General features: G+C 49.6%; 1 protein-coding gene across 2 annotated transcripts; it reads left to right on the top strand.

Annotated features, from left to right (window-relative positions):
- The first annotated feature begins 2,649 nt into the window (after positions 1-2,649).
- NPR2 (natriuretic peptide receptor 2) lies at positions 2,650-19,772 on the top strand. 2 transcript variants are annotated; one of them, XM_069476581.1, is made up of 22 exons: positions 2,650-4,132; positions 4,930-5,135; positions 10,596-10,709; positions 10,971-11,106; positions 11,325-11,419; positions 11,644-11,776; positions 11,993-12,077; positions 12,562-12,691; positions 12,853-12,927; positions 13,136-13,213; positions 13,431-13,535; positions 13,657-13,728; positions 15,477-15,636; positions 15,806-15,961; positions 16,041-16,209; positions 16,369-16,515; positions 16,967-17,090; positions 17,265-17,333; positions 18,585-18,759; positions 18,830-18,928; positions 19,191-19,282; positions 19,418-19,772. In XM_069476581.1, exons 1-22 carry the CDS (start codon positions 3,466-3,468, stop codon positions 19,481-19,483), a joined length of 3,153 nt encoding a protein of 1,050 aa, XP_069332682.1. In that variant the 5' UTR covers positions 2,650-3,465; the 3' UTR covers positions 19,484-19,772. The 2 variants fall into 2 exon arrangements, with proteins under 2 accessions (XP_069332682.1, XP_069332683.1); XM_069476582.1 differs by having other exon boundaries at positions 12,571-12,691.
- The last annotated feature ends 6 nt before the right edge of the window (positions 19,773-19,778 follow it).

The raw sequence follows: 19,778 nt of genomic DNA on the forward strand, positions 1-19,778 counted from the left end.
ATCCTAGCTGGGTGCCGTGTAGGCCAACAGAGTCTGTAGATTTCCTAAGCTTTGTATGTGTGGCAGCAGGGTCACCAAATACAGCCAAGATTTTATTGCCCCATCAATAAACAGTGATAGCATGGATCATTGGATATATAGGTAACCAAAGATCTTATTTATGTAATATTTTCAGATCCCCCCTCAAAATTAAAAAGGAAAAAACAAAACCTCTCATTGGATGTTTTTTTTTTTTGAGACAGAGTCTCACTCTGTTGCCCAGGCTAGAGTGAGTGCCGTGGCATCAGCCTAGCTCACAGCAACCTCAAACTCCTGAGCTCAAGCGATCCTCCTGTCTCAGCCTCCCGAGTAGCTGGGACTATAGGCATGCGCCACCATGCCCGGCTAATTTTTTCTATATATATTTTTAGCTGTCCATATAATTTCTTTCTATTTTTAGTAGAGATGGGGTCTCGCTCTTGCTCGGGCTGGTCTCGAACTCCTGAGCTCAAACGATCCGCCCACCTCGGCCTCCCAGAGTGCTAGGATTACAGGCGTGAGCCACCGCGCCCGGCCTCATTGGATGTTAAAAAAAAAAAAACTTCACTAGGGGATTTTTATCTTCTCACCCCTTCCCACTTTCTAGTATAAGTGGCCACTTGGAAGGAAGAGGGAAGGGGTAAGATGCTTGAATGTTTAATCCCTAATAATGAAGAATCATCCTTCATATTCAGAATAATGACATCTTGTACCTGAACTTGTCTGGGAGTCTGGGTAACAGTGATGGCTGGTCCTCACTGGGGTCTGCAAGTGTTCCAGAGAGACTCATTTGGGTTATTGGTGGCCATTACACTGTAAGCATGGCTTTATACAGCAAGTTCCATGAGTTAGCAGAATATCTGTAAAGAGCTCCACCTTAGGGAGCCTGGATTTTAGTCTCTGTTATACAACTAAAAAGCAGAGGGGTTGGGGAAGAGGGGCAGGGAAGGAAGCTATGTGACTTTCTTCTCTGGGACTCAATTTTCAATTATCTTTAAATGAGAGGATTGAACAATATGTTTATAAGACTCCTCCTAGCCTTGCCATTCTGTAATTCTCTCAGAGATTTTGTCATTTTGAATTTGTCTTATAAAGCTGTGTGCAGTTGCTTTAAAAAGCAATTATTTGGTTGACTTGGTCCAAAGCCTTTTTCAGGTTGTCCTGTCACCCCTTTGACTGTTGCAGCCTTCACGGCCTTGCTCATATAGGATGAAATTCCTTTTCACTCACAGCGTTGCAAGCCTGGAACTAGAGTTACCATCTCACAGTGTTGAAGATGTCTTAAGGCTTCCATTTCTGCAGGGCTCGAGACAAGAGACATTGTCAGAGGCAGCCTCTGCACCCTAGAGGGATTCCAGCTGTATGTTCCGCAAAGGTAAGAGCTGTGTCATTTGGCTTTCTTTGTATTCGCCCCCACAGCTTGTGCAAGGCAGCCAGTGTTCGATAAATAAATATCGTGCGGAAGGATAAAATGGCATTGCTCTTAATTTCCTCCCCAAAACCACTAGGTGTCGCCTTCATCTCAGAGAAACTATGGCCCCCCTCGCTCTACACTCCCACTCGTCTCCAGAACTCAAGGAGCGCTCTTAGCTTCTTGGCACTGTGCTTTCTGAAGAAGTGGCTTGAAGAGGGAGAGAAGCTGTGGCTCTCAGCACAGGGAGGAGAATGGGCAGATGTGCATGTCCTTTATGACAGTTGGAGAAAAGTCCCCAAGGTCCCATAGCAAGCCTCTCCAGCAACCATGATATCATCCCTCACAAGCTGTTCCTCAGGATCAGATTGGCACTCCGGACGTGGGGTGCCTGGGGTGCACTTCCTATCTAGGTTGGAAGCTTGGGAGTGGGGTGGAACCCAAGTGGGGTCCAATGGGCTCCCATTGCTGGGGGCTATGTTCTGCTTAATCCATAAGCTTTGATCGGGTGCTAGCTTCTGCCGTGCAGGGAGACAAAGGAAAGAAGAGACCCTGAGCAGATGGTGTGCTGGAAGCTGGGTGGGGTGTGGTGGGCCTCTGAGGACGAGGGGAGGGCACAAGAGGGGGCATGGAGACAAGGAGAATGGGAGGGTTGAGTCCCGGGGAAGGAGCCTCATGGACTTCATAAGGACTCATGAAAATGGAACATGGGAGCCCCTTGTTGCTGGAGGGACCTGCCCAGTGAACAGGCATGTCTTCCTGGTGGAGTGGGAGGTCTCTGGCAGTTAGGAGGGTGGTATGGTTCACTAGGTGGGGGACTGGAGAGGATACCAAATGGGGATTTCTGACTGCTTCCTGGACACTGGAGCCATTGAGGCACTCTGAGAGTTAAGAGAGGGGACCCTAAGAAGAGCAGGGTAAGCAAGGGGGAGAAGACAAGCCCCGGGGTCGCAGGAACATGTGAGATGGAAAGAGAGCGGAGGGGTGGCCCACGGGCTTGGGGGAGACAGGGGCAGGCCCTCCCAGCGAGGGAACGCCCGGGAACCTCGCCGGCCCGCGAGGCCCTTGCGCGGAGCCCCCAAGCGTTCACTGGGGTGGGTCTGAGGTCCCTGGGCGCCCGGCTAGGGGGTGGGGGGGAGACAGCAGGCGCCGGAGGGTGGGGCCGGGAGGGGGAGGAGGAGGGGCGGCGCGGGCGGGGGCGGGGGCAGGCGGCCTGCCCGGGGAGTCACACTCGGCCGCCGCCGGCGCAGCGAGCGGAGACTGGCCGGGCCGAGGCGACCTGACCCGGACGAGCGGCGCGCGCGGGGGCCCAGGCGGGGGGCGGGAGGAAGCGCCGGGCAGCGCCGGCCGCCGGGCCCAGGAGAAGCGGAGCGGAGAGGAGCGGGGACACGGGCGGGGCCGCCGCAGCTCCGGATGGGACCAGCGCCCGGGGCCCGTTAGTCCAAGCAGGAGCTTCGGGAGAAGCCTTCACAGGGAGATTTACCCCTGCCTTCCCTCCCCTCCGGCCCAGGCCTCGCTTTGCTCCCCGCCAGCCCATGGTCCCAGTCCTTCCGCGGCGCGGGCACCCTCCCACCTTACCCCCCTTGGGCCTATTTTCCCCAGTTCCCTGCCCGCCCAGCCTCTTCAGCTGCGAGGTTCCCCCAGGCCGTTTCTTTGTATCAGCCTCCCCCCAACCCCCACCCCGTCCCAGCCTCAGATCCCCTCTTCCTTCTAAGCTTTGGATTCATCAGGCCACTCCACCTCTCACTGTCCCCATCACGGCGCAGGCCCCCTTGGTCCCTCCCTTCTCCTGCCACCCTGCTCTCAGTCTGCAGCCCTTGCCCTAGGCTGGAAGCCCATTCCTTACCTACCAGGCGTCCTCCCATCTCCTCCTCCTCTCCCTGGTCCCCAGCATTTCTGTATCCCAGCCTACTTAGCTTATCCCTACGCTCTCCCTGGCCCTCCTCCCCAGGCTCCAGGTTGGGTGGTGCTTGTGCCTCCCCTGCAGGCCAGAGCAGCCCCGGTTCTGGGGGCAGTGGGGTTGCTGCTTTATCCCCATGGCACTGCCATCACTCCTGCTGTTGGTGGCAGCCCTGGCAGGTGGGGTGCGTCCTCCCGGGGCGCGGAACCTGACGCTGGCGGTGGTGCTGCCAGAACACAACCTGAGCTATGCCTGGGCCTGGCCACGGGTCGGTCCTGCTGTGGCACTAGCTGTGGAGGCGCTGGGCCGGGCACTGCCCGTGGACCTGCGGTTTGTCAGCTCTGAACTAGATGGCGCCTGCTCTGAGTACCTGGCACCGCTGCGCGCTGTGGACCTCAAGCTGTACCATGACCCTGACCTTCTGTTGGGCCCTGGTTGCGTGTACCCTGCTGCCTCTGTGGCCCGCTTTGCCTCACATTGGCGCCTTCCCCTGCTGACTGCGGGCGCTGTGGCCTCTGGTTTTGCAGCTAAGAATGAGCATTATCGTACCCTGGTTCGCACTGGCCCCTCTGCTCCCAAGCTGGGTGAGTTTGTAGTGACACTACACGGGCACTTCAATTGGACTGCCCGTGCTGCCTTGCTGTATCTGGATGCTCGCACAGATGACCGGCCTCACTACTTCACCATCGAGGGCGTCTTTGAGGCCCTGCAGGGCAGCAACCTCAGTGTGCAGCACCAGGTGTATGCCCGCGAGCCAGGGGGCCCTGAGCAGGCCACCCACTTCATCCGGGCCAACGGGCGCAGTGAGTGTGGCCCGGGCTATTTTAGGGTCAGGGGAGGAGGGTCGCACTGTCCCTGGAACGAGGCATTGAGGAGCTGTGTGTGGTGGTTGGGATCAAGAAGCACATGTGGACAGAGCACCGATGAGGGGGCCAGGCCTTTAAGAGGGAGCTTGTGGGACAGCCTAGGCAGGTGTGAACAAGGAAGAAGAGCGCAGGGGAGGTGAAGCTTGTATGGGAGGAATGTGGGGGGTGGATATTGAGTTTGGGGAGCAATGTGAGTGCCCTGGAGGAGTAAATGTGCTTGATGGCCACTCTGATATGTGCGCCTGTGAGTAGATCTGCCTCCCAGACTGGGCACCAAGACCCCTCAGTGGTGTAAAACTAGCTAGGACTCCATAAAGGGGCTCAGGGATCCGCAGATTTGGTGAAAAAAGACAGGTGGAGCTCACGCTCAGAAATTCTGAGCAATCAGTGTCTTTGAGCCCAGGAAAAGGGCAGGAAAGAGTTGGGTGGGGGTTAAGGAGGGCTGGATGAGGAGCAGTGAGCAGGGCTCTGGGGGAAGGAAGGGACTTGAGAGTGACAGCTCCTTTCCTCTGGGGTCTGGAATCCAGCTCAGACTCCTGCCAGATGGTTCATATGGCCCCAGGGTGCTGATGATATGGATTTCAAGGGAGCGGGCTGGGGAGCATCTGCTGGGGGGTTGATAAGTTAGGGCACTCTCTTTCTTGCGAAAGAGGGAAATGCAGATGATTCAGAGAGGGGACTGTTGGGGGCCTTGGATACTTTCTCAGGGTGCTCTGTCATGTACCTGCTCCCAGTTGTGTATATCTGCGGCCCTCTGGAGATGCTGCATGAGATCCTGCTTCAGGCTCAGAGGGAGAATCTGACCAATGGGGATTATGTCTTCTTTTACCTGGATGTCTTTGGGGAGAGTCTCCGTGCGGGCCCCACACGCTCTACAGGCCGGCCCTGGCAGGACAATCGCACCCAGGAACAGGCCCAGGCCCTCAGAGAAGCCTTTCAGGTATCATTTGAGCCAAATCTGAAGGAGGAGGGGGAAGAAGTGGTTCGTTGGAGATTCGCTGTCTCTCACAAAACCCCACAGAAACCCCAGGAATTGTGAGCTACAGGAGTGAAATGAACAGAGGCTTTCCATGTCTAGTATCACTCTTTCTTACTTCCTCACAGTCGTGACTCTTAGTGAGTCTGCTGCCAAGATGGACTTTGGCTACCTCCAAAGATCCTAGTAACACTGGCTTTCCTAAGTGCCAGTATTAGGCTATACTGTAGGGAGGACAGTTAAGGAAATGATCTGATCCTGGTCCCTGGGTGGGCTTCTACCTTTCTGGAAAGGCGAGGCATAATTGCGGTATAGTTAGATAAAGTTCAAGAAAGGATATGATCACATGTCCCACAACAGACACTGAGAACTTTAGTGGTGCAGAGGGGGAAGAGCCAATGTGAGCTGGGTTTAAGGAAGGCTTTTATAAAGCAAGAGAAACTTTAAAGATATATGTCATATTCATAGTCAGAGTGGGAGAGGGCATCCAGGCAGCCTAAGCAAAAAAAAAAAAAAAAAAAAACCCAGATAGGAATGGGCACACTGGGGAGACCAAGAAGATACTGACCTGACAAGAAAAAAGGTTTACTTAAAACAGATATAGGAAATAAAGTTACAAAGGTATAATCAGATTAAGGAAAGCCCTAAACCCTAAGACACTAGGACTTGAATTTTGGGGTCCTGGAAATATTTCTGTGAAGATGAATATACAGTAGTGACAGAACTCAGGTTGGATTAGAAGAGGGGGAGACTAGAGGCAGTGAGACCAATTGTAACAGGTTAGAAAGGAGTGCGGTGTTATGGCTTGAACTAGGGTGATCATAGCAGGAATGGTAAGAAATGGATTTGAGAAAATTTGTGGGGAAGGTTGGCATGACTCTGTTCATTTCACTCCTTTGCTCAAAACTTTCAATGACTTGTTGCCTTCTGCAGGCTGTTCTCAACCCGCTTTTCCAGTCTCACCTCCTAGTGCCCTCATGCTGAGTACTGCAGCCCACTGGCCCTCTCTCAGACCCCCACCCCTGGGCCTTCCTGCCCCCATGGTTTTGTGCTCTTTCTCCCTTTGTCTGGTGTGCTCTATCTTCCCTCAACCCAAACCTCTGCCTCTCAAAATCATACCCATGAATCATTCCCTGATTCCCCACCACTTTTTCACTAACTCATAGTACATAGTGTTTCCTACTTATTTATCCTTATCCCTCCTTTTTTCCAAAAAGAATTTGAGGTAGCTTATGGGATAACCTTAAAGCCCTTTAAACCCTGAGATTCTTTGGTTCTAAGTAGACATGTATAAGAGCTGGACCTGGGTGGCCATTCTTCTCCAATGAGTAAGGTTTTATGTGGCTGTGATTATACATTTGGTTGTGACTGACGAGTGTGTGTCTGGCTGTGAATGACATGTCTGTTTGCATGCTTGAGTATGAGTCTGTGACTGTCACACTTGAACCTGGGGAGTGGGACAGGTTTTGTTTATGCTATAACTTTCTCCTAAAACAAGCTTCTCCCCTTTGTCTAGCTGTATAATGCTTCCATATTCTTTAGGACAGACCAGTTATGTTCCTTTCTAGGAAACAATCCCTGAATCCCCAGGTGGGACTGAGTTTCCTACTATTGTGCTTCATTCTGTCTACCATAGAACTAACCGTATTATTTGGTCAGTGTTTGATTCGTTTAAAGACTGACTCATTCCATTAGTATTTACTGAACACCTATTACATCCCAATCACTGTGCTAGGTACTGGCATATGGTGGAGAACATAGCAGGTATAGTCCCTGCCTTTTTGGAGTTTACATTTAGTAGGATAGACAGACAGACAAATGAGCAAAAAGTACCAATATAGGAACATATTGTGGTAAGTGTTATGTAAAAAGAAAAAAGAAGGAAAAGAATAGAGTGGTATGAGAAGAGAATAACAAGGAGCTTGTACTTTAGCTAGTGTGGTCGGGGAAGGTCTGTGACCCTCGCAGATGGGAGAACTCCATAACCTTCTGGCCTGTGTTCTTTCTTTCTTTCTTTCTTTTTTTTTTTAAGGACAGGGTCTCGCTCTGTCGCCTACGTTGGAGTGCAGTGGTGCAATCATAGCTCACTGCAGCCTTGAACGCCTGGGCTCAAGCGATGCTCCCACCTCAGTCTCCTGAGTAGCTGGGACTACAGGTGCATATCACCACACCTGGCTAATTTTTAAAAAATTTTTATAGGGAGGATCTCACTATGTTGCCCAGGCTGGTCTCAAACTCCTTGCCTCAAGAGATCCTCCCACCTTGGCCTCCCAAAGTGCTGGTCTGTATTCTTTTTGTAGAAGAAAAACCTCTCTTTCTTCTGTGAGAATTCCTGCCAGCCAAGGGTCCCCAGCATTTAGGGCAGGGGGAAGAGGGATCTAGTTAGCCAACAATCAATTATATCCTTAACTCTCAGTCCCCCCCTCACTTTAGAAAAATAAAGAGGGAGATTTTGCTACAATACAAGGAAGGGAACTAGGCACAGGAATATGTAGAGGGGCAAACCAAGGCTTTTGAGGGGGTGGGGATGAGGGGCGATGAGGTGTCCCCTGGCAAAGCTACACTCGTCCTTTCCCAGTGCTGAAGCAGGGCGGAGGCTGAAGGAAGTTCAGTGGTCAGTTTCAGCCAAGAATGAAAGAGCAGAGAGCCCTTCTCCCAGAGATACTTGGCCTTCTGGGGTCCCAGACCAGGCCAGCCTAGAAAAGGTGGCAGGACAGGCGAGGAGGCTTTGACGCAGCTGCCCAAAGCTTTCCCAGGAAGGTGTCATGCTCAAGGAAAAGGTCCCAGCTCATGCTGGATACCAGCTACTCGGGGGTGAGGGCTCTGACATCAAGTATGTTGGTAGGATTTTCCTCTCCCATTCAACCGTAGCTGCTCGAGGGCAGGGATCATGTTCATCTTTGTACTCCACATGTCTAGCATATAGTAGGCGTTTAATACATATTTGTTAAATTCAATTAAGGTGTGTGTTGGGGAGAGCAGGGATAGGACTAGGAATTCTAGGAATTCGTCTAGACAGGAGTACAGCTGGCAGGTACTGTAAACCAAGTGATCAACCAGGATAGGGAAGAAAAACCAGATAGAGTGGAACTAAATAAGCAAATGACCAGGCTCCGAGGATCCAGGGGCCCAGACTGGGCAATTGAGGGTTAGAAACTACAGGGTAAGAAACCCAGGCAGAGGTCACAGTCTAGGTGACCAGCACGAGATTGGGTTACAGACAGGGAACACCACCAGCAAGGGAAGAAAGCACTGACCAAAGGGCTGTGTCAGGCAGACTCGCTTCTTGGAGACCATTCGTTGTCTGTTTAGGACACTGTTGACAGCACCTCCTGCTGTGGCCGGAGCAGGTCTCAGAGTGGGTGGGCCCACAGGCAGAGGCAGGCGCCTCCTGCCAGTACACAGTTTGTAGGTACATTCCTGGCTTCCACTCACCGCTGCACCCATTTTTGGCAGCCTTTGCTTGTTTTTTTTCCACCAAGGGTCCACTATGAAATGGGACACGATACCTACCATCACCTTCTCTCTAGCCCCTGAGCAAGCACAGAAACTGTTTGGAGGTTTTTAATTTTTTTGTACTGTAGCTAGTAACCACAGCAAAAACAGGCTAACATAGCGGTTTTCAAAGTGTGGTCTTGGGATCCTGGAGGCCCCTGAAATCCTTTTAGGGGGACCACAAGGTCAAAACTATTTAAAAAATAGTACTAAGATGTTATCTGCCTTTGTCACTCCTGTTCTTCCGTAACTGTGCAGTGGAGTTTTCCAGATGCCACATGATGTGTGATGATGTCATCACTCCAACAGCTATGGAGGCGTGTTTGTGTATTCTTGTGTTTTCAAAATTTATCAGTTTTAATTTCTAAGATGGTAGATAGTGATAGATATAATCCACATAAACCAAAATTCTTTGGGGTCTTCAATAATTTTTAAGAATGTAGAGGGAATCTGAGACCAAAACATTTGATAACTGCTAGCCTAGCAAACCAACCAACCTAGAGTATTACTAAGTGGTTAAAAAAGTGCCCCAAACCTACCACCAGTCTTTATCGACATATAAGTTGTGTTCAACCTGATCTTTTTCAGCTCGTTGCTGACTTTTTACATTGTTGTCGGCAGTGTCCTACCGCTCTATTTTTCTTTTATTCTTGGAACAGGTGCTACTGCATGAACCCTTCCAACCCTTTCCTCGGTCCCCCTCTCCTTTTCTGTTTTGCCTGAGAGTGGGAGAATATTAGAATCAGGCATCCAAATGCTTTAGTAAGAATAATTACATCTTGAAGCAAACTCCAGTCTAATATAATGAATGCATTTTAGAAATTGACTTCATTATTTCCTACCTGGAATAAACTGATATACAAGAGATCATATGTGATGTATCTAGTACAGTTTACCTCTATGGGTCCACACTACTTTCTATGATAAGAATGAGCAAAACTGATAGAAATGACTAGATTTTAATCTATCATTTCACAGTCATGTGTCACAGAATATACTGAACTGAAGTCTTTACCTGAAGTTGTGATGCCAGTTTCCTGTCGAAGCAGAGGCTGCTCTCAGTGACTGTGTGGCCTGAGGCAGAGGCAGAGGCAGAGGCTGGGAGGTCCTGCAGCTAAGGAAGGGGAGACACATGTGGCCAATGGGAGCTGGGCAGGCACTTTGGGGAGACAGGCACACGCTGACTCGTGCACCAGTAAGATGCATGCATGGCAGGACCTCATGTGTCATTTGCTTATCTATGAAATGTGTATGGGCATGTGACACTGTGTTTGTGACGCACGTCTGCTACTTAGTAAGCAGGACAGTGCTGCTTTATGGAAGCTGTTCCATACGTGTTAAATGAATGAGCTCATAGCTTTTCACCAGTGGAATCCCTGCCTGAGTATTTCCCCAGTTGTCACAGGGCCTGCAGTCTCCTTAACTCACTGGGTGGACGCACTGTGTTTAAGTGGCCCAAATGAAAATGTCAACATTTTACTGGTAATATTAACAGTGATGACACCACAGAGAGGAGCTGTTGATGAGTGTTGTCTTTGATAGTGAACCGGTACGTAGGAAGGATGGGACAGAGGAGCTGTGAGAGTCATGGCGGTCTGGCGGATGGCTGGTGGTGCTAGGGAGTTCAGGGAGATGATGGGCTGGGTTTGGGGATGGACTTGGCTTCATCTGTTATTCTACTATTTCCCCGTCTGCACCTTCCCAGAACCAGGCCTATCTGCCTTTCAGGAGGAGTGCCACTCTGTCTCCCCAGAGGTATTAAACACACACACACACACACACACACGCACACACACATGCAGCCTTAACACTCACCTGTGTATATTTTATATCATGTGTATTTTACCAAGTTCCCCTATTCTGCCTTCTCTCTTCCCCTAATGCCCATCTTGAATCCTGTTCACTCTTCTCCATGTGCTGTTGGTACAGACTGTATTGGTGATCACATATCGAGAACCCCCAAATCCCGAGTATCAGGAATTCCAGAATCGTCTGCTGATAAGAGCCCGGGAAGATTTTGGTGTGGAGCTGGCCCCCTCCCTGGTAAGTAGATCTCTCTCCCACCTTGTGTCAGGTCAGGCTTTGAGGAAGGACATCACTCTGGAGGCTGATGGCTGCCATCCAGGGTATGCCCTTCTGCCCTAAGGAGCAGTTAGGTAGGGATGGCACTTTATGAATCACAAGAGGGAAGAAAGTAAACCAGAAGAGAGGAGAGGTAGATGGAGACCCCGGAGATGGGAAAAGGGGACTGGGGAAGGGGCCTCAAGGATGTGTGGAGAGCACTGCTGAAGTTGCCACCCCCAGATGAACCTCATCGCTGGCTGCTTCTATGATGGGATCCTGCTATATGCTGAAGTCCTGAATGAGACAATACAGGAAGGAGGCACCCGAGAAGATGGACTTCGAATTGTGGAGAAGATGCAGGGACGAAGATACCACGGTAATGAAGGGGGCAGATGTCAGGCTCAGGAGTGGAGTGGGCAGAAGAGGCAATGCCAGGGCCAGCAGGGAGAGTGAGTAGGGGTCAGCGAACATGGCAGAAGTGTGCACACCTCAAGAATGGGGGCGGGGCCAGGCTGAGGTAGCTGGAGGGGCTGGGAGGATAGGAGAAGAGCCCAGGGTAGAGCTTACAGCAAGGGGTGCTCTTTTCTGTCTTAGGTGTAACTGGACTGGTTGTTATGGACAAGAACAATGACCGGGAGACTGATTTTGTCCTGTGGGCCATGGGAGACCTGGATTCTGGGGACTTTCAGGTGATGGGGGAGGAGGCAGGGAAGAACATGTGGCCCTGCAAAATCCAGCTTTCAAGGGTTCAGTGGGGGCAGAATCAAAGGTACTAGAGAAGGGACTTATTTGCTCTGCCAGAGCTGCATCCTGGCTGGGTGGTAGGCTGGGGAGAAAAGCAGCAAAATAGCTGGGGTCTCAGGGGAGACAGGTGGGAGCAGGCCTGTGGGCCCAGTTTTCTGCTTCCTCACAGCCTGCAGCCCACTACTCAGGAGCCGAGAAGCAGATTTGGTGGACGGGACGGCCTATTCCCTGGGTGAAGGGGGCCCCCCCCTTGGACAATCCCCCCTGTGCCTTTGACTTGGACGACCCATCCTGTGATAAAAGTGGGTGTGTGCAGGGACTGGGAGCAGTCCTTCCTCCCTCACTCTCCAGTCTCTGCCCCTCACTGACTGCCACTCTTAGTCATCTTTTTACCTTTACGTCTACACCCCTCCCTCCTTTTCACCCTCGAGACCTATTGCTCTCTGCACCTGTGCATCCCCCTCCTCAGTCTTACAGCCCCCCTACAGTCTTTCTCAGGGTCTCTCTCTCCCCTTCAGCTCCACTTTCAACCCTGGCAATTGTGGCTCTGGGCACAGGAATCACCTTCATCATGTTTGGTGTTTCCAGCTTCCTAATTTTCCGGTGAGTTCTGGGCTTTCCACTGACCTCCTCTCCACCTGCCCATTGCCACACAGCCTCTGGCTGAGGCCAGATGGTCCCATAACATGGGGTAGGGGTAGCAGGTCTCTTAATTTGGTGGTTATCTCCTAGATTTAATGGCATCTTCCTCTCTAGCCTTTCTCTTTAGCTGTCTTTTAGCCAAGGTGTGTGCTCCACTTTTGCTTCTAGACTGGATATACTAACTAGTGTTTTTGAGTAGGGTTAAGGTCAAAGGTGAATTTTCCGTGAATACCCCCATTTTAAGAAAGAACTTTCACCTTCACCCTCTGTCTTTGTAAGTGAACATAGGGCACATGCCAGATATGTAGAGAATGCATCCTTATCTTCCAGTCCTTTCTCTCTGGTGTAACAACTACAGCTTCAGGAGCTGCAGGGAAGCCCCTGCAACCCCATTGTTGGCTTGGGGGTGGCAGGATTGGGCTTGCCAGTCAACTGAGGTGTGCAGTCCTTACAGAAAACTGATGCTGGAGAAGGAGCTGGCCAGCATGTTGTGGCGCATTCGCTGGGAAGAACTGCAGTTTGGCAACTCAGAGCGCTATCATAAAGGTGCAGGCAGTCGCCTCACACTGTCACTGGTGAGCCCTTGTCTCAGCTGCCCCCCTGCCTCCCTCTGAGTTCCTGTCCTTTCTTACCCTGGACCTTTCCCAGCACATTGGCTTGTAATGATAGCCCCGCACCACCACCATCATCTAATGTTCCTTTCATCCTTCCGCCTCCATGTTGCCCTTGGCCCCAGCGGGGATCCAGTTACGGCTCGCTCATGACAGCCCATGGGAAATACCAGATCTTTGCCAACACCGGTCACTTCAAGGTGAACAGTCATCTGCTTGTTCTGGTCCCCACCATTTCATCCTGTCTCATCCCCATCTGCCAGCTCTGCCCCTGAACCTCTGCCCCTCAGCACCCCCCTCTATGCCCCACTGAGCTCCTGGATGCTTCCACAGTTCTGCAGTATTTCCTAGCACCCGGAAACTTCTTCTGATGTTCATTTTCCTTTCCCCTTTCTCTCCTACCATCAGGGAAATGTTGTCGCCATCAAACATGTGAATAAGAAGCGCATTGAGCTGACCCGACAGGTTCTGTTTGAACTCAAACATGTACGTAATGGAGTCTGAATTGGGGGGGTGGGGAACAGCAATGGGGAAGAGGAAAGGGAAAGACTATAGAATAGTGAAATTGCCTAGGAGGGCAAGGGGATTATTTATAGATGATTTTAAGTTGCAGGTGCAACTAAAAGTCCTCTTATGTAGTTGTAGGTTTCTGTATCTAATTTTTAACTCTTTCAATTCTCTTGTCCTTCCCATTTTCTGCTAGATGAGAGATGTTCAGTTCAACCATCTCACTCGCTTCATTGGAGCCTGCATAGACCCTCCCAACATTTGCATCATTACTGAATATTGTCCTCGTGGGAGTTTACAGGTGAGGGACAGGTGCAGATTATGGCAGGGGTGGGGAGGATAGGCCCAAAGTTACATTGACTCTATGCCAGCTGACAGCTAATGGGACTAGGACAGATGATCTATTCCATGTCACTTACCAGGATATTCTAGAAAATGACAGCATCAACTTGGACTGGATGTTTCGTTATTCACTCATTAATGACCTTGTTAAGGTGAGTCTTCCCCACTCCTTAAGAGTTCACCCGCTTTAGAAGTCTCTGTTATTCTGTCTTTGCTTGTGATTTCTTTCTTTCTAGTCCTCTGAAAGTCCTGTTCTCTCTATCTCCCCTCATTCCTATGGTTGGGTAATAATGGGTAAACAAGGGGTCTGCGGTTTATGATTGGGGGGAGTAAGTTTTATCTGCCATAGGAGTCCTGTAACTGTAGAGAATTTTTGTCTTCCTGCCCTAGACATCTCAGATCTCTTTCCATCATCTCTTTTACCTCCAAGAGCTCATATTAAAATCCCTTAGCAAGAAAAAAATGAGTGGAGTCTCCAAACATATTTGTCTTCTGTTTTTCCTCTCATCATTTTACCCTCTAACCAATATTTGGCATGTCTGCTTTTTTGTTCAGAAAACTGAAATTTAAACAGGAACATTTACAAACAAAACTAAGAGAAACCAAGGAATATTGTACAAAACCTTTGGTATATTCCAATATACTCCATTTCAGCTATTTTCAAATGAGCCAGAGGCCCATAAATTTTTGGATCATAAAACTGAATCTTGCCTGGGTTGGACAGGGGTTTAGAAGCAAGTCTCACAGCCAGTGAGCAAGCCCGTGCATTACCCTATACCGTCCCTGAAGCTGGCTTGGGGTTTCTGCTAAATTCTCATTCAGTTATTTAAAAAAAATTTTTTTGGTGAAAGTTTGCCATCAAATGAGATATAAAATATTAGGTAAAGTCAATGTAGTACTTAAGTAAACGTGTTATGATAAATATAAGAAAAACATGACTCCTGAGAGAACAATGTTGGAAAAGTGATTTACAACAAAGCCAGAAGCCTAATCATTTCTGTGATTTTGGAAGGCATCTTTTGTACAGTTTCCACACAAGTAAATTCACAAATTTGGAGATTCCCAAAGGTTTTGTTAATACCAAAAGGAATAAAAAGGAAGAGTTCACAGAGACTAGAATTATGAATTAAGTCCAGAGCTAAACATTTAGACAGGTGTTTCTGGTTAGGATACTGAACCTTGTATCCTTTTCTGTCCCACCTGAACTGACTTGGGTGGGCTCCTAGGGTTTCATTTTGGGAAGCACTATCCTGTCCTCTTAAGACCCGTCTTATAGTCCCTAGAGGCAAAAGTTCTTTCCTCACTGGCCCCATGGGGCCAGTAGTTTCAGGCTTCTATATTGGCTTAGCAGTTGTTGCCTGCTTGTGTCCATTTTCCAGGTTTTTCTAATTTGCTGTTTTCTCCACTTTTTCTCTGGTCCAACATCCCCTCTAGTAGATCACAGTCCTCCTCCACTTTGACTTGCTCACCTACACATGGTTATGCATTAAAGTTTACAACTGGTTAGTCTTCCTTGGTTCCTCTAGCTACTCTAGATACTTGGGTCTTACGCCTTATCTCTTCATAATCAGCGGCCAGGCATTGGAGGCTACCATGGTCATATCCTTCTTAGAGATCATGCAAGTTCTGTTCCCTTCACTACTCAGGAGCTTGACTGCCCTTTTCAGGTAATAACTGGTAGCTCCTCTTATCCCTCCTCTGGTACCTAGGTATCAGGAAGGGATTACTTTCCTAGTCTATCTGCTTCCTTGGGTAGAAACTGCAAAGGATGCCTTCCAAAATCACCTTATTGTAATGGTCCCAAGGTCTTTAGCTAGCTAGCCAGTACCCATTTCATGGACAGAGGGAGTATTCTGAGCCAGATATGGTCCAGTCCCATAACTTGATCTGTATCCTGCAGGGTATGGCCTTTCTCCATAACAGCATTATTTCATCCCATGGGAGTCTCAAGTCCTCCAACTGTGTGGTGGATAGTCGTTTTGTGCTCAAAATCACAGACTATGGCCTGGCCAGCTTCCGATCAACTGCTGAACCGGAGGACAGCCACGCCCTCTATGCCAGTGAGGCCCACCCCCACAACCCACTTTTATATTGCTCCTCTGGCCCTGATCATTTCCACCTAGGGAGGGTGGGAGAGGGAGATGGAGTTGACAGTAATATGGGAATGAGCCCTGGTGGGCTTGGGGCTACCCTATTTTGGAGACTGGCCAGCCTGTTCTCTCTTTTCAGAGAAGCTGTGGACTGCCCCAGAACTGCTCAGTGAGAACTCCTTGCCAACCACAGGCATGCAGAAGGCTGATGTCTATAGCTTTGGGATCATCCTACAGGAGATAGCACTTCGCAGTGGTCCTTTCTACTTGGAGGGCCTGGACCTCAGCCCCAAAGGTGAGAGTCAATCCACTACCCACAGCTTCTTCTTCCTGGGGGAACCCTCTTCTTCATCTGAAGCTTTTATCACCCTCAGAGATTGTCCAGAAGGTCCGAAATGGTCAGCGGCCATATTTCCGGCCAAGCATTGACCGGACCCAACTGAATGAAGAGCTAGTTTTGCTGATGGAGCGATGTTGGGCCCAGGACCCAGCTGAGCGGCCAGACTTTGGACAGATTAAGGGTTTCATTCGCCGCTTTAACAAGTGAGAGGGCACTAAGGGGCAGGGGATCCCCAGGGATAGAAGCCTTGTCAGTCTTCAGTGGATGAAGTGGGGCTGGTGGGGCCAGAGGGTGGGTTGGGAAGAAAGTCCTGGGAGTCTTTAGAATCTTGCAGCAGGTGCCATATCCTGGCCTCCCCCCAGGGAGGGTGGCACCAGCATATTGGACAACCTCCTGCTGCGCATGGAACAGTATGCCAATAACCTGGAGAAGTTGGTGGAGGAACGCACACAGGCCTATCTGGAGGAGAAGCGCAAGGCTGAGGCTCTGCTCTACCAAATCCTACCCCAGTGAGACCTTTTCCCCTTCCTGAATATTCCTTTGGGATTCTGCTCTGTCTGGTTCTGCCTCATCAGGTTCCTGAGAACTGACTTCCAACCCTCAGAACCCTGCTTGCCACAGTGAGCCTGCCCGATGTAGACTACATGCTTCTCATTCTCTCAGCTGTGCTGCCTTCTTTCTGACTTACCTTCTTAGGACACTGCTCTACCATGCCCTTGCTCCAGCAAGTGTGTAAAACAGTCCCAACTTGAGACGCTTAGCTCCCACGTGCAGGGATCCCCTCTCAACCCCTCCTGCACCAGACTGTAACGTCTTCCCAGCTGCTTTCCTTTTCCTCTACCGAGCTCAGCTTTCATGTTACAGCTCATCTCTGCTGCAGCCACATACCCCTTTCCTCTCCCTCCTCCACTCCTACCCTCTTTCTTGGAGTTTGGCTCACACTGCACCCTTGCTTCCTAGTTCAGTGGCAGAGCAGTTAAAACGGGGAGAGACTGTACAGGCTGAGGCCTTTGACAGTGTTACCATCTACTTCAGTGACATCGTTGGCTTCACAGCATTGTCAGCAGAGAGCACCCCCATGCAGGTGAGAGCCGTGGGTGAGAGGCAGGGGTGGGATTAGGGACCTGGAGGAGCTTCACTGACAACAAGTAAAATTGGTTTGTTCAAGAGTTCCCACATCTTATGATGGCTCGTGGGTTAAGAATTCTTAGAAAGTCGGGGACAAGTCTCAGGGCCTCTGCTTTCCCATCCCTGTCAGGTGGTGACACTTCTTAATGACCTGTATACCTGCTTTGATGCCATAATTGACAACTTTGACGTCTACAAGGTGAGAGCTGGGGCTGCCCTCCTACTAAGACTGCTTTAAAACCCAGTCTCCCTGAACCCCACATACCTTACCTGCTCTCCATGGTCAGTTTTCCCTCCAGGGTCTCCAGCATCCTAGTGCTGGAGTGTACTTTGTAGACAGATGTGGCTCTGGCACCGTAAGTGTACATGCCAGTCTAATTTCTTGTGAATCCTTAGACTTCCCTAATCAGAACCTTCATAAGATTTAGCTCCTGTCTCCCTGGGGGTATAAATACAGCCTATCCATCTTTTCTTTTCAGTCCTCTCCAGACATGGAAGAATCATACAGGATGTAGGTACAGATTTAGTGGGGTAAGGGGCAAGATATGAAAAAAATATATAAAGCTTTTTGTTGAAGCCATTGAGTTGGGAGAGGGTTGGCTTTAATGTCCTTGAGAGTAAAAATGATCTGGATTTGAATATTGGCTTTGTTGTGGCCTTACGTAAGTAACAGAATCTCTCTGAGCCTCAGTCATTTTATCTGTAAGATGGGAATAATAGACTTGCTGTATGGAAAGTGCTTAACACTGTGTTTGGCACATGGCAGGTAATGAATATCTATTCCTGTCCCTTCTTTTTGGACTTACTCTACAATCGCTGCTGTTTCTGTAGCAAAGAATTCCCACAAGCCCTTTACTCAGATTCATCAATTGTTTATATTTTCCCCATTTGTTTTATTTTAAAAAATCAACCCATATAATTATTTTCTGAACCATTTGAAAGGAGTACTAAGTTTCAGGCATACTATTCCTTTATCCCTAAATACTTTGTGTGTATTCCCTAAAAACTCACTGTGTATTTCCTAAAAACAATGACATTCTCCTGTGTAGTTTCAGTCCCATTACCAGAACCAAGAGCCTGCCTTCTCTCCAACAGTTTGGGCTGTGTGGCCCATTCCATGGGGCCTGTCTTGCCTCCTCGCCAGCTCTTCAGTTTAGCCTGTTTTCCTGCTTCCCATTTCCTGACAGCAGAGCCTATCTGTCCATGTCCTGTTGCAGGACACTTACTGAGTGTTCACCAGGTGCTGGGGTTGGGGGCAGGAGGATTTAAAGATTCCCTTGACATCTCCCTCCCCCGAGACTCTCAGGACCATGGTACTTGTTTTCTAGTCAGTGTTCTGGCCTCCCAGGCTGTCAGGATGATCATGGTGGTGTCCAGCTTGTCTTCCTCAACTCTTCCCCGTGCCCACTGATAAAGATAGAGGTGACTTTTCAATCCTCCCCTTAATCAGGTGGAGACGATTGGGGATGCCTACATGGTAGTATCTGGCCTCCCAGGCCGAAATGGTCAACGCCATGCGCCAGAAATCGCTCGTATGGCCCTAGCATTACTGGATGCAGTTTCTTCCTTCCGCATCCGCCACCGACCCCATGACCAGCTGAGGCTACGCATAGGGGTCCATACTGGTAAGGCTGACTCTCACCCAGCCCTAGTCTCCACCCTTCCCAGGCTCTCCCAACCAGCTTCTTCTCATAGGGCCAGTCTGTGCTGGGGTGGTTGGCCTGAAGATGCCCCGCTATTGTCTTTTTGGAGACACGGTGAATACAGCTTCTCGAATGGAGTCTAACGGCCAAGGTAAGACATTAGCCCTCAACCCTCATTGGCCTCAATTTATCCTGCCCTTTTCTTCTTTTCATAGTTCCTTCAAGTCTCTCAATTTGAGAGACCACAGTTCCTAAGTGCCCCATCCTTGGACATATTTTGGTTCTAGTGGACATGTATTGGGAGGTCTGGGAGCCTCCTAGGGGTGGTTGGTTGAGTAAAGCGCTCTCTAATACCACCAATTCTTCTATTGCCTTTTCTTTGATTCTTCTTTCAACCCCACATCCCATCCTAGCCCTGAAGATCCATGTCTCCTCTACCACCAAGGATGCCTTGGATGAGCTAGGATGCTTCCAGCTAGAACTTCGGGGGGATGTGGAGATGAAGGTGATGGCAGGCCATGGGGAGAGGGTCATGGAAAGGGAGGATGAAAGTGATCATGGGGGGAGTCAGGGAGGAAGAGAGGGAGATAAAGGTACTAACATAGAAGAATCTGAATTATGTCTACTGCCCTGCTTCCAGGGAAAAGGAAAGATGCGAACTTACTGGCTCCTAGGAGAGCGGAAAGGACCTCCTGGACTCCTGTAAACCCCACTTCTTCCCAAGTCAGACAATCTCCTGCTGCTGGTACCTGGGTGGGCAGTGGCCACCATCTCTCCACACATCGGAGATGGACATATTCACATGAGATGGAAAACATGCACCAAAAAAACCTACCTTATATGGAAGTTGTAGCCCTCTGTAGCTCAGCCTTGTACATATACCTGCCCCTCTCTGGCTTGGTCCCCTTCCTACTTACCTTCTGTAAATATCTGTATCTAAACCAGAATATTTTGGCCAAATATAAAATGACAACAAAAAATAAGTCATGGTGTCATAGTCT

This window comes from Eulemur rufifrons, chromosome 7 (genome assembly GCF_041146395.1).
Source record: "Eulemur rufifrons isolate Redbay chromosome 7, OSU_ERuf_1, whole genome shotgun sequence".
Taxonomy (NCBI): Eukaryota; Metazoa; Chordata; class Mammalia; order Primates; family Lemuridae; genus Eulemur; species Eulemur rufifrons.

Coding starts and splice junctions, on each gene's coding strand:
- NPR2 (XM_069476581.1), top strand. CDS start 3,466: ATGGCACTGCCATCACTCCTGCTGTTGGTGGCAGCCCTGGCAGGTGGG. Junction 11,777..11,992: donor CGACCCATCCTGTGATAAAA/GTGGGTGTGTGC, acceptor TCTCCCCTTCAG/CTCCACTTTCAACCCTGGCA. Junction 18,760..18,829: donor ACGCATAGGGGTCCATACTG/GTAAGGCTGACT, acceptor TTCTTCTCATAG/GGCCAGTCTGTGCTGGGGTG.